This window comes from Trematomus bernacchii, unplaced genomic scaffold (genome assembly GCF_902827165.1).
Source record: "Trematomus bernacchii unplaced genomic scaffold, fTreBer1.1, whole genome shotgun sequence".
Lineage (NCBI taxonomy): Eukaryota > Metazoa > Chordata > Actinopteri > Perciformes > Nototheniidae > Trematomus > Trematomus bernacchii.
The window spans coordinates 19,087,727-19,099,912 of NW_022987973.1; the positions used below are offsets into that span (position 1 = coordinate 19,087,727).

Below are 12,186 nucleotides of genomic sequence, written 5' to 3' on the forward strand. Positions count from 1 at the left end.
TATCCATTAGTTGTTAAAGCATTCAACTCAAATTCATATATGTCAACATAAAAGTGGCGCTAGACAAAATATCTGAAGATCATAAAAGACATATCTAAAAATTGCATGTTTTGCCTTTATAGCTGCATTAATGAACGTTTGTTTTTTTCCTTTTTACCAATGGATTCACTTATTATTTGTGATGTCAAAAGTTTTACTCTTATGAAAAACAAAGTGACCAGCTCTGAAAACCAGACATTCAAATTTCAGAAAGTGGAACATCAACTTGCTAAAGAGCCATGTTTTTCCAGTATTCAGTAGGGGAATATATGTTACAAGGATTCAGTTTGTTGCGGTTCCCCCATGTTTCCAGTAAAGGATTAACTATATATGTTAGCATTAATGTTGACCATCCAAGTGTCCCACGTATCGCCTTCCTTTAACATTGCTGATGTGCTTTTTTAATCTGTACCACACTATTGGAACACATACCTTTTCCTTTGCTTGTTGGAATGATGCCTGACCTTCCTACAAGTTTTCTTATACGCACAGGTACCTGCCTACCTATTTAACTCAGAAAGGAAACCCCACCAACATAATACCGTGGTAATCCTAAGGCCGCACTAATCACCTCTCTCATTGGCAAACAGGAGCATTGGGATTCAAGAGGGTTAAAAAAAAAACTCCAGGAGTATGATATACCCACTGCAGACTAGCCCATCGGGGAGTGTACATCCAAAGGTTTCAGGACGATGGTCTGCTGATATACAGGCCCGCCATGGGGCAGATTCAGCAAACAGAGAACTCTAAGGATGTTGATGTCCAAATAATTCAGGACATGTATAAAAAGTTTGTGTTGGAGTGCCCAAGTGGACTACTTTTTCTGCATGAGTTCAAGCGTTTCTTTGGTGTGGCAGCAACAGGAGAAGCGTCCGATTATGCGGAGAGCATGTTTCGAGCTTTCGACATAAATAAGGTGAGACCATAATAGCTGTAAGAGCCTGGCATATTGTTCATCTTTCCCAAAATGGAAATATGTAACCCAATAGTTCTCATTCAACCTACTGTACCTTTCAGGACAACACAATTGATTTCCTTGAGTTTGTGGCAGCACTGAACCTTGTTTTCCGGGGAGAACTGGAGCCTAAACTGCGCTGGTCATTCAAGGTGTACGACCGAGACTGCAATGGCTATGTGGACAGGGATGAACTAAAAGCCATTATCAATGTAAGTCTACTTAAATACAACAGAATGTCTTGTGGGTGTTGGATGCAACCGAAATACTGAGCTCAAAAGAGGGGATTTCCTTACAGAAAGTTCCTCTTCTGAACAGCATTTTGTTTAAAGCCTAAACTTAAAACAGATAATTAAGAGCACATCATTGATTTGAACCGATATGATACTTCCAATATTTATATCTTTGACTTTTCTACTGTTCAGCTCTGTGGACTTTATCATGTCTATCCCTAATAATTCTCCCATTTTAACTACACTGCAAATAAATACAAAAATATCATCACATTAGACCTTTTATTTTGTCATTGTAGGAAATTAACAGGTATCAACAGCATTGTGTCCCACTAAGACTATTATGACTGTGAGCCAGAATGAAAAATACCAGGCCTCTGACAGAGCTCAAAGGAATTCAGTTATTAATCATTTTAGATATATACACCTGGTCTTTTTGTACTATGTCTGATGATAATTCAGTTTAATCAAATCAAAATGTCATATTCATGTTTAGCTTTTACACCTTAGGTAAATTCACTATAATCTAACATTGATTTAGTCTCACCTCTTCTGGAGAAGAAGGAAAACCAGAGAGGGAGGAAGGACAAGATCCGTTTTAATGGAAATAAGTAATATACAATATTTCAATTCAATAGTTGGTGTTTAGCCTCACCATTGTATCTGCAATCTGCTATAGTTACAGGTGGGATAGTACATGTGAAAAATGTTCATTCTAATGGAGAAGCTGATTATCCAGACCATGATGTTTCAGGTCCAAGTGTGAACTGGTATATGTATTTATTATAATAAAATATGTATGCACTGTATTAAAACATTCTATTCATTTTTTCAGTTTAATACAACTTTTGGTTTATTTCTTTCCACCTAGAGCATCTATAAGATAAAGAAAGGCACAAAGAAGGATGAGGACGATTTTAAGCTTACAGTAGACGAGGCCGTGGATCGATTATTACGAGCCGTGGATACCGACAATGATGGTAAGCATTTTATGAAGCATCCCTTATCATGTAACAAGGACTGCTGTTGTGACAAAATAAGGTAGAATAACAATGTGCTTCAGCATAGAGAATAAATCCTTCTTCAACTTTGTTCCTTAGGTCATATTAACATGGAGGAGTTTATTAGAGGTGCACAGCTGGACCCCTGGGTGCTCAACATGCTGCAGTTAGACATGAACCCTGCAGCATGGGTGCTGGAGCAGCGGAGAAAGAGTGCACAGTTCTGAAGTGTCTGAGCACAAACTGTCGGCCTTAACCATGTGGACTAATTCAAAGGACAAAATCCAGACTTTGACCAAAACACATCAAATATCAAACACACATTTTACAACTGAAACATTGGACTCACTTTGGATACATGGTCAGCAAATGCAGTTGAATAATCACAGACTGAAATAAGTTGTTTAGAACTGCCCAACGATAGGAACAAAAGCCCTCGAAAAATGTTGTGGAACTGTAACAGTGTTAACGCACAAAAACACTACTTTATCCTCTCTTGAATCTATTAAAGTGAGTCTAATATAATAGACAGTCCTATATTTTCTTAAAATACAATTAAAACAATTTTATCACATTTTGAAAGGTGCAGATCATATTTACATACAGTATATCACTGCTAACCTTAGTCCAACCTTTTTGTTATAAATTGTTAATAATATTAAAATAGAATAGAAAAAAGCAGTCGTTATAATAATTTTCTTTTTACATATTATGTAAAAAGAAAATTATTATAACGACTGCTTTTTTCTATCGTTGTCCTTTTGTGTTTTCTACAAAATGGTTTAAAATGTTGCTTTGTTTTTAAGCAACTTGTGACATTAATATAATTATTGAGCATTCTGAATGTAAATACAAACTGTAAATTGGATATAAATCCAAAATGATGCACAATTATGATGCAAGTGTAAATATATATTGTTTTACTTGATTACTTTACTGTTGTTAAAGGAGGGTTTTAAAACCTATGAATTCAAGTTTAATAAAAAAAAAGAAAACATAAGTCAGTGTCTTGTCCTGCCTACCTGCTATTCAAATGTTTACAAATATATCTGACACTGATCTGAAATGCACACCTAACTCTTTTTGACAAGCATTTACATATAAAACCCTTAGTACCTGACACTTGGATCCAATAAACCCTTTGATTCACTTATTCTCTACAACATTTACTAATGCTGGTGTTTTGATAAAAACGTTTCAACCTTTGCTTCATTTTAATAAACAACATGTTTTGTTGAAAATACTCACGTTGAAACTAAGGTGGCAACCACCGGTTACATTAGACTTTTCAATATTTTGTACACATCACTGTAGGAAAATTGTAGGTAAAAAAAGTAAAATTGTTGACGGCTGAATTCCAGTTTCCTGAATCCTGTTATGCAGACAAAACCTAACAAACAATTAAACGTTCAAAGGAAAGCAAATTATTAATATACCAATACCTAATCCATAAAGACTTGGCATCTATCAAAAAATAGTCAACTAATAAGCTAACAACAGCTACGAAAAAATTGCCTCAGCAGATTTCTGTGCATACACACACAAGAAAGCACCTGCAGTCACTATAACTGACTTATCATTTTTGTAAGGATAGCGAAAACAGCAGTGACCCTGCGTCACTAAAGGTTCAAGAAGGGATCAGGATAGTGGATTACCACTTTAAACTCGGCTTGTCTTCACAACTTCACCTCTTAGTTGGGGTCAAGGATCACATATGACTCTGTGTTTGACCCCTTAACTGTTGAAAAGACCTGCAACGGCAGACATGAAGTGGACACTGTGCTAATTATTGCAGGATAAGGTCTAAGAGTTTAACAGCATTAAGCATCTTCATATGTGTGGATCTTTTTGACATAAATTAACTACATGTAAAAAGTTTAATTTCATTAAAATGCGCATTTTATTTACTGTATGTAAATCCTTGTGCCATCATTTTGATATAGTATAAAACAATCAGTGTTTATTAAAATACTTGGGCACAATAATTAATAAATAATAAAGATTCTACATTAGGAAACTGCCTGTCTGCCTCAGACAGATTGATTGATTGATGGATGGATAAGAATATCATTTTGTGGCCTTGTGTTTGATGAATGTGTCGTATATGATTAGCCAAACAAAGAAACAGAAGCAGCTGGCAGAAAGGGGCATTTTCCTTGCCATCCTGTATTTTACTCTCTAGGATGTGTCAACCTTCCAAATCACTTCATCCTAGATATCCCAACCATGATGGAGTCCTTTGTTACACTCATCCTCCCTGAAATAGCCATGTCTTAAATTATACATCCCTGACATAATTCTCGAAAAAATCACAAAACTCCTCCAGAATCACAAAATAAATGCACATTTAATGCCTGTCAAACGCTGCTGATAACACAATAGATCCAAATGATAATGGCTCTGTGTATGCATAACATACCATTGTGGATATGTATCTAGTCAAGATTAAGTCCAAGTAGTACAATTATCAAACTAAAGATGACTATTCAACTTATTCACACATTCTACCCACCACGCAAAGGACAGAGTATGGTAGCAGTGACTGTCCATTACTGCTGTGAAGCTGCAACATGTAGGCTGTAAAACCGCTTACAGTGGCACCATCTGGTGGTAGTGTTACAATTGACAATGTGGCTGGAGGAAATGTGACTGAATGGGTATACTGTAGGACTCCATCGTTATTCAGTATAAACAAATATATATAAATATATAAAAGAAAAAGAAAAATACTATATATTGTTCAAAATCACAATATGTGATTGGAAACAGGAAGTTTGGTGGAAAGCATTGCATCATTCATATACTGAATTTTTTTTTGCATTTTTGAATGTTCATTGGAAATGTGCTGAAGGGTTGAATGTTCAAACACTGTACATCACACAAGTTTTTTACAAATGTTTTAAATGTAAAAACAGAATTCTGATTCTGATGTAATGTTTTTACATAAGTTATTATTATTATTATTATTATTATTATTGTTATTATAGGCTCCATATTCAATGTGAATATTGCTATATTTTAATGATATTATAGTGTTCTTAAAATGGTTTTCTTTGTTCACTTTTCTTTATCATTGTTTTATTTGTATGTGTATGTATGCACCAACAACACCCGGGGCTTTTCTCATTTCACTAATTTCCCCTCCTCGACTCGACTCCTCAAATCCTCGGTCCTCCGGTGGTGACCCGGAAATGGATTTCTAATTTCTCTAAATGCACTTCGAGGACCGAGGATCGAGGATCGAGCATCGAGGAGGCTCTCTGGAGGAGCTATAATTGAGGATACACTGATGGGTCCTCCGCGGATCTTCCGCGAATGTATTTCCTGCAACAGTGATGTTTAAAAGAGTCGTGACGCACGGCCGGACTTATCTCAGCCAATAACAGCTCTGCATGCATACCCTGGATATTATTGTATTAACTGCTTTCATCGAGACGCAATGTTTACAGTGAGCACAGCTGTGAGGTCCGTGCAGAAAGCAGAGCAGTGTGTATAATATATATCACTCAGTATAACAGGCCTACATTACTCTCTTTATTTGTAGTGTGGCGCAGTGGATACTAGAGCCTTGGTGTTGGGATCAGGGGGTCACAGGTTCAAACCCCACTGCAGTCAGCATGTCGTTGTGTCCCTGGGCAAGACACTTCACCCCAAATTGCTCCTGTGGGGATTGTCCACAGTATTGAGTATGTACAGATGGAGCGTCTTATTTAGGACAGTTTGAAACGCGAGGGTCGTGGTTGGCTCGTGCACGGTCCGTGATCGGCCCGTGAAAGGTTCGTGATGAAGAGCCGGCCCCCAGTCTGACTTGATACCGCCCCCGTGATAAATACATTTAATTATTGTGAAGCCAGCTGCAATGGATCATTGATCCACCAGGGGGTGCAGTGGGGTTCCACACTGGAGCTCATGTGAAATCAACTTCGATACAGTAAGCTGGATGTACAGTATGTCTGGTACTACTGTATAGCGGATCTTTGTTAAGATCCATATGTCACGGATAGGATCATAGTCTGTGCTAAATAAGACATGTAATCATTTACAAAACATCACCATGTTGTTATTTAACAAAATAATGTTGTTTAGTCGGAAAAAACGAACGAGAGGAAATGCAGCCGGCTCTCCCGATTTTTAATCCTAATTTAATCATCATCTTCACCACGATCATTTATGTTTATGTTCGCCGAATTGACATGAAATCACTGACAAATATGAATATTCTGTATTCAACTTCATTGAAACGATCAGGATCCCTGGGTGTTATTTTTCCCCACAATGACCAAGTCGCTGCAAATTATCCCGCTTATTACATGGCCACATTCTCAACAAAGTAACGACATGACTCCCAATCTTAATTGAAATGCTTTTATGGATTTAGAAAATGTTTTTATTGATTTAAAAAATAGTTGTATTGATTTAAATTGACATGCATCCGCTAAAAGAAATAGTCACTAGACACTTGACACAGTGGCTTTTGGCAAAGCAGAAAAAGAACACTCAAACCGAGAGATGAGTTATTGTTATTACAACTTGACTTCACTATTATTTAACAACTGTTTTTATTGGGTTCTTTTATTTGGGGTTAAGTATAGGTGAATTGCACTAATGTGGGAAGATCGTGATGTCTCCTCCGATCTGCTTTATGATCTTCTTTCTCCCGCTGTGTAGATTGGGGGACCGCCGTCCTCTGTCTTCAATGTTCGACATCGCGTAAAACAGAGGATTTCGACATTCTGTATTCATTGCTTACTTCCTTAAACCTTTTCTCCTCCTTATCTCTTTCATGACTTTTTATTTAATGCTTTATAACAGCTGTAATAGTTCGTTTAGAAATCCTAGAAACACTTTTACGGCAGCTCTCATTTACGGTAACTCCTTCTGACGTCATAGCTACCCACGTATAATATATAAACAAAGTCTTGGCTTTCAGAATATGAAACTTTTATTTCCAAAATCACACGATAAATACATTTGTGAAGCTTGTAAAGGGAAGATGACAGGCACCTCTCACTCGCAATCTGCTCTTCCACAGCGCCGCCCCCCTCCCTCCGGCTGAAATTATGAATGTACAGTAAGGCATATAGTAATCATAGATAACACGGCAGGGTCCGTTACAGTTTGTTTTCATCTGATTTCAAATAAACAAAGTCTTGGCTTTCAGAATATTAAACTTGTTTCGGCAAATTTAGATGATAAATACAACTATGAAGCTTGTAACGGCATAATTACAAGCGGAGAACGGAGTAATTTAACGTTACAGCGGGCATAACAACAGCCGGTGTTTATTTTATTATTATATATAGTCGTTATTCATTTGTTTTAAAGCTCAATAAGGAAGATTTAAACTTTCACACACGTTGACCGGCGAAAAACTCTGCCCGGTTCCCTCGGCCCCCACCCAAGCCCCCAGGAAGTGCGCCGGACTCAGATGAAAATATTCGTGGTGGTCAAACGGCGGTACTACACTTCCTTTTGGTTGCCAGGCCCGGAAACACTTTTTCCCATTGACTGACATGGGGAAAGAGTGGTCTGTAAATCGTTGGATAATTTTTTTTAAACTAAATAAACTACCCAGTATGAACACTTGTATAGCCCTTATTAAAAACATTCGTTCCTCAAGTTGTAAAAATGTGCTAATAACGTTATTCTGTGAGTTATTTCCCTCTGCATTATGAACGCGCATCTAACCCACGGGACCGCGCCGCCCAGCACGTTCATGTTACGTGTTCAGCACTACATGCGTTTATCTTTACCCATGGATGCACAATAAGAACGGACCCATATCGCCTTACTGCCAGCCCACGGAGCTGTAATAATGGATATATCATATATTGCACATATATATATACATATACATATACATATATATATATATTATATATACATATATATATATATATATACATATATATATATATACATATATATACATACAATATATATTTAACTTCAATATGAAGAAAAACATCTTCTGTTGTAACAACAATAACATTATAAATAGTAACATAGCTGAACATGGTATTGCACATTTAGCTTTCAGTGTTACTGACCTGAGATGTTTTTATTACATGAATTAAGGTGACTGAGGCTTTTTAACATAGACTTTTCAGTGTCCCACATACCGTTCACCATCCCCCACCCCCCTACTGTATGTTGATTTTTGACTTTGTTTGCCTACATGTAAATGGATGGCATTTAGTACCTACCCCCCTCTGAGTGAATACCTGTTGACTTCTCATCTTGTCACAAACTTGTGTCAATGGAGAGGCAAGAGGAGGACGCTGACTTGGGAGAAAAAAGCATTGCTTTGGTTTTCTTACTGTTCAATAGCAGTTTGGAATCAAGAAGTGCATGCTGCAGCGTGATACAATCTGATTTTAAATTGGAAACGGCCATCTGCAGTGTGAAAGCATGATATTCCTAACTCAGGGTAGCCGCCTATGGTTTGCATGCTACCTCAGCTCCTGCTGAGGTGTGGTGTCACAGCGCTGTATTTATGCTGATGTGCCATCTCCCAACGCCCCCGTGGAAAATGACCAAGAACTCAGAAAATACAGAATAACCTCGGAATGTTAGGCCTCATTCAGAAATGTACGAATGTTAAAACACAGGCAGTGAGTGGGTTGTAAGGAGCAGAAGATTGGGTCAGTGTTGGCAGAGCATCTCCGCATCCCATTCAAATTCAAATTCTTGACTGAAAGAGCCTACAGTACATGTAAATAGATAGCATTGCCTATGCGCATTTGAAAAGAATTAGTACCCCCCTCTGAGTGACTACGTGTTGAGTTCACATCACCATTCTCCCATATGCTACAAATGGCTGTCTAGCCCCGTTTGTTTTTTTGACCTTTCAGATGTTGTAGATAATTATTATTATTATTATTATTATTATTATTATTATTATTATTATTATTATTATTATTATTATTATTATTATTATTATTATGTCTAATACTACCTACATTTCATTGCAGTTTAGACATTTAATTATCAGGCTTTTGTTTAATACTATATTATGTCATTATTGTATAAAACAACAACAGAAGAATGGCTTGTGCCGCTGTTATGACGGTCAATGATAGTAACGGATAGTCAGCTAAAATGTGGTGGAAAATGTACGGGTACTGGTTAATGTTACGTAACATTACTACATAGGCTATGTACATTAATATGTGGGGTTGTGTTTTAATCACTGCGTTCTCAGCTCTACTGCTTATGTAGCAACTGTATTGTTTTCTCCGTACTCGCTATATAGTTCAGGTTAATCTTTCCACAGCCTGCAACGTAACCCTCTCACGTTTTGGTTCGCAGCTCCAGCCCATGCACCAGCCAGGCAACTTTTTAGTTCGCAATACCCCAGCGGGTAACCACGCAAATTATTTCTGTGTCCGGGCCCGGGCCGAGCAGGCATCATCATATGTCCGAAAAATAGGCAGAGTATCCGGATTACATGGAGCTCAGCTAAATGTTACAATAAATTATAATTTACTTTTAATAAGGTAACTTTATCTTTGTTTACATGCATCCAATCGTGAATGTATACATTTGCCCTTAATAATATCTTGACGTTTGGGAATCAGCAGTCCGTGGAAATTCACAAGGGGGAGGGACTCCCCGGACTGCGGTGACAGTCAGGGCATATTCGCATTTCATTTGCCAGACGTGAGGAGAAGTTCAAGGTAGGACTGGTGTAAAAACTTAAATGACACAGCTAATATGTTATGTTTTTATTCTTGTTTCGAGGCTTCTCAATGTTTTTATATTGGAAGCTTGTTGAAACTGTATGGAATTCAGTGTTTCCCCTAGGTTTACTGCTTTGGGGGGGGGGGGGGGGGGGTGGCATTAGGATATTTTTTTTTTAAATCCTCTGGAGCAGAGAGAGGAGCTGTGGATTATTGTTATTGATTAATGCATCATTGTTTCTTAGGGTCAAAAACACTAAACTCACAACTTAAAATGAAAGCATGTAGTTTATTTAATAAAAGAGCACATGTTCAATGTGAAAAGTGACAGTAGATAGGCTATAGATTAGTTGCAATTTTTTTTTTAAACACCTTGAATTTCAGGCGGGGCGCAGCGCCCCTCCAAGACAATGGTAGGGGAAACACTGGAATTAGAGACACGTTTTAGGCTAAAACGTTAGCAGCTACGGCTAATGCTAGCTTAATTGGGGACACGTGTCAGCATTCATCTAGTCAGTAGGCCTACATTTGAGTTTTTTATTCAAAATAATGTTATTTAAGGCAGTTTTTTCCATACATTTATTGAGCAAGCATTTGTAGATAATATTGATGAGAGTAATTCATCCTGGTAAGTTCCAATTCCATGTGAGTAAAACATTGTAAAAGTAGCATGCTTCACAGACATAGCTGTTAGCCCGTTGCTGCGTAAACAGTGAACTATGCTCTGATTAAGTTGATGAAATATCTCAGATATTTAGCGTGATTGCTGACTGTTACCTATGTTATTGCCGTCTTATAATCACAGCTTTCCATGTCTTACATTTGTCTGCACTTTTCAAGCTGTTAGCTGCTGGAAGCAGCCTGTTAGTTAGTCATCTGTTTCTGCATCTGAGTGTAAAGTACATTTAAACCCATACAATAACCTATACATAACAGCGTTAACACTGTGGTTGAGATTGTGAGGGAAGCATCCAGTGAAAACATGAAGCTGAACAGTTTATTTTGTTTATAGATGCCAAATGCACTGACTTAGCAGCCATTGTTACACATATTGAGCTGTTTCAGTGGCATGGCTTGCGTAGATAATCAAAGGGTCTGTTTTCTCACCAACAGTGAAAATGAACCCTTTGCTGGATATGGCATCAGCAAGACCCCGGAGAGCAAAGATTAAACCTAGAGAAGAGGCTGCACATTTTACATCCTTGTGCAAAGACAAGGATGGATTTGATGTGAAGTTCATAAATTCCTTCAAAGGTGAGTGACAAAAGTATTTGCTTACTATTCTTGTCATTAGCATGACAAATGTGTATTGTTGTTTAACCTCATCACTTCTCCTGACCCATCCTCTGATCTTTGTTAGGTCGAGGAGTGTTCAGCTGCCGACCCTTTCAAAACGGAGACTTCCTAATTGAATATAGAGGGGAAGTCATAACTAAATCTGAACGTGAACACCAGCAACAAGTATACCATTGTGCACTTAAGGTTTTCATGTTTGACTTTCGTATAAATGGACAAGAGTTATGGTAAGTAAATATTGTAATGTTATTTCTAAATGTGTAGTTACCCAGACATACAAACGCTGCTATCTTGATGTTAAGTTGGGCATACAGTGTACATTTTGAGCCTTTTTTTGTCTATATGTATTTTATCTAATGCTAGTTTGCTGTGGTTGTAATACTGTTAGTTTGTAATCAGAATTGTGTCCTTGCCCAATCAGTGTTGATGCTGCCAAAGAGGACAACTCCCTAGGGAGACTTGTCAACGATGACCATGTGAACCCGAACTGCAAAATGAAATTGAACAAAGTGGATGGAAAGCCCCATCTTTGTCTTTTTGCACTCAAAGACATCAGTCCTGGAGAAGAGATAGCTTATGACTACAGTGATTCTGATTGGCCATGGAGATGCAAGGTATTTACGAATGGTGTCTTGTATCAACACTCTGCTATGTAAATCTATCATTTAACACTATGTTCACAACAAACTTAGCTCTGCCATGTCCAATATGTTAGTCACATGGAAAATTGAAATTTCAACAGTTCTATACAAAATGCTATTAATACAAAAGATGATTTTAAATGATGGCCATTGACTTGATGACCTGTTATTGAACTATGAGGTGGATATTGTGTGTTAACTCACAACAACAGGCAAGTAAAGCATTTGTGTACTACTCTGGATGTTTAGTGATTAAACTTGGTCCTTCTTCATCCACAAGATTTCCACTGAGGCAGAGACTCTGTATGAAGAAGCTGCCATGGCATCTGAGTCCCACTA

General features: G+C 37.6%; 2 protein-coding genes across 2 annotated transcripts; both read left to right on the top strand.

Annotated features, from left to right (window-relative positions):
* The first annotated feature begins 757 nt into the window (after positions 1-757).
* On the top strand, positions 758-2,455 carry LOC117471757 (guanylyl cyclase-activating protein 2-like). The gene is made up of 4 exons (XM_034116969.1): positions 758-955; positions 1,057-1,206; positions 2,099-2,207; positions 2,328-2,455. Exons 1-4 carry the CDS (start codon positions 758-760, stop codon positions 2,453-2,455), a joined length of 585 nt encoding a protein of 194 aa, XP_033972860.1.
* A 7,853-nt stretch (positions 2,456-10,308) lies between these two features.
* Positions 10,309-11,880, top strand: LOC117471810 (N-lysine methyltransferase KMT5A-A-like). The gene is made up of 3 exons (XM_034117043.1): positions 10,309-11,164; positions 11,271-11,433; positions 11,628-11,880. The coding sequence occupies exons 1-3, from the start codon at positions 11,029-11,031 to the stop codon at positions 11,860-11,862; spliced, it is 534 nt and encodes a 177-aa protein (XP_033972934.1). The 5' UTR covers positions 10,309-11,028; the 3' UTR covers positions 11,863-11,880.
* The last annotated feature ends 306 nt before the right edge of the window (positions 11,881-12,186 follow it).

Bases quoted from the DNA above. Each gene is read 5' to 3' on its own strand.
- LOC117471757 (XM_034116969.1), top strand. From the start codon at position 758: ATGGGGCAGATTCAGCAAACAGAGAACTCTAAGGATGTTGATGTCCAA. The intron at 956-1,056 runs GTGAGACCATAA...TGTACCTTTCAG, and splicing joins GAGCTTTCGACATAAATAAG to GACAACACAATTGATTTCCT. The intron at 2,208-2,327 runs GTAAGCATTTTA...TTTGTTCCTTAG, and splicing joins CGTGGATACCGACAATGATG to GTCATATTAACATGGAGGAG.
- LOC117471810 (XM_034117043.1), top strand. From the start codon at position 11,029: ATGAACCCTTTGCTGGATATGGCATCAGCAAGACCCCGGAGAGCAAAG. The intron at 11,165-11,270 runs GTGAGTGACAAA...GATCTTTGTTAG, and splicing joins GTTCATAAATTCCTTCAAAG to GTCGAGGAGTGTTCAGCTGC. The intron at 11,434-11,627 runs GTAAGTAAATAT...TTGCCCAATCAG, and splicing joins ATAAATGGACAAGAGTTATG to TGTTGATGCTGCCAAAGAGG.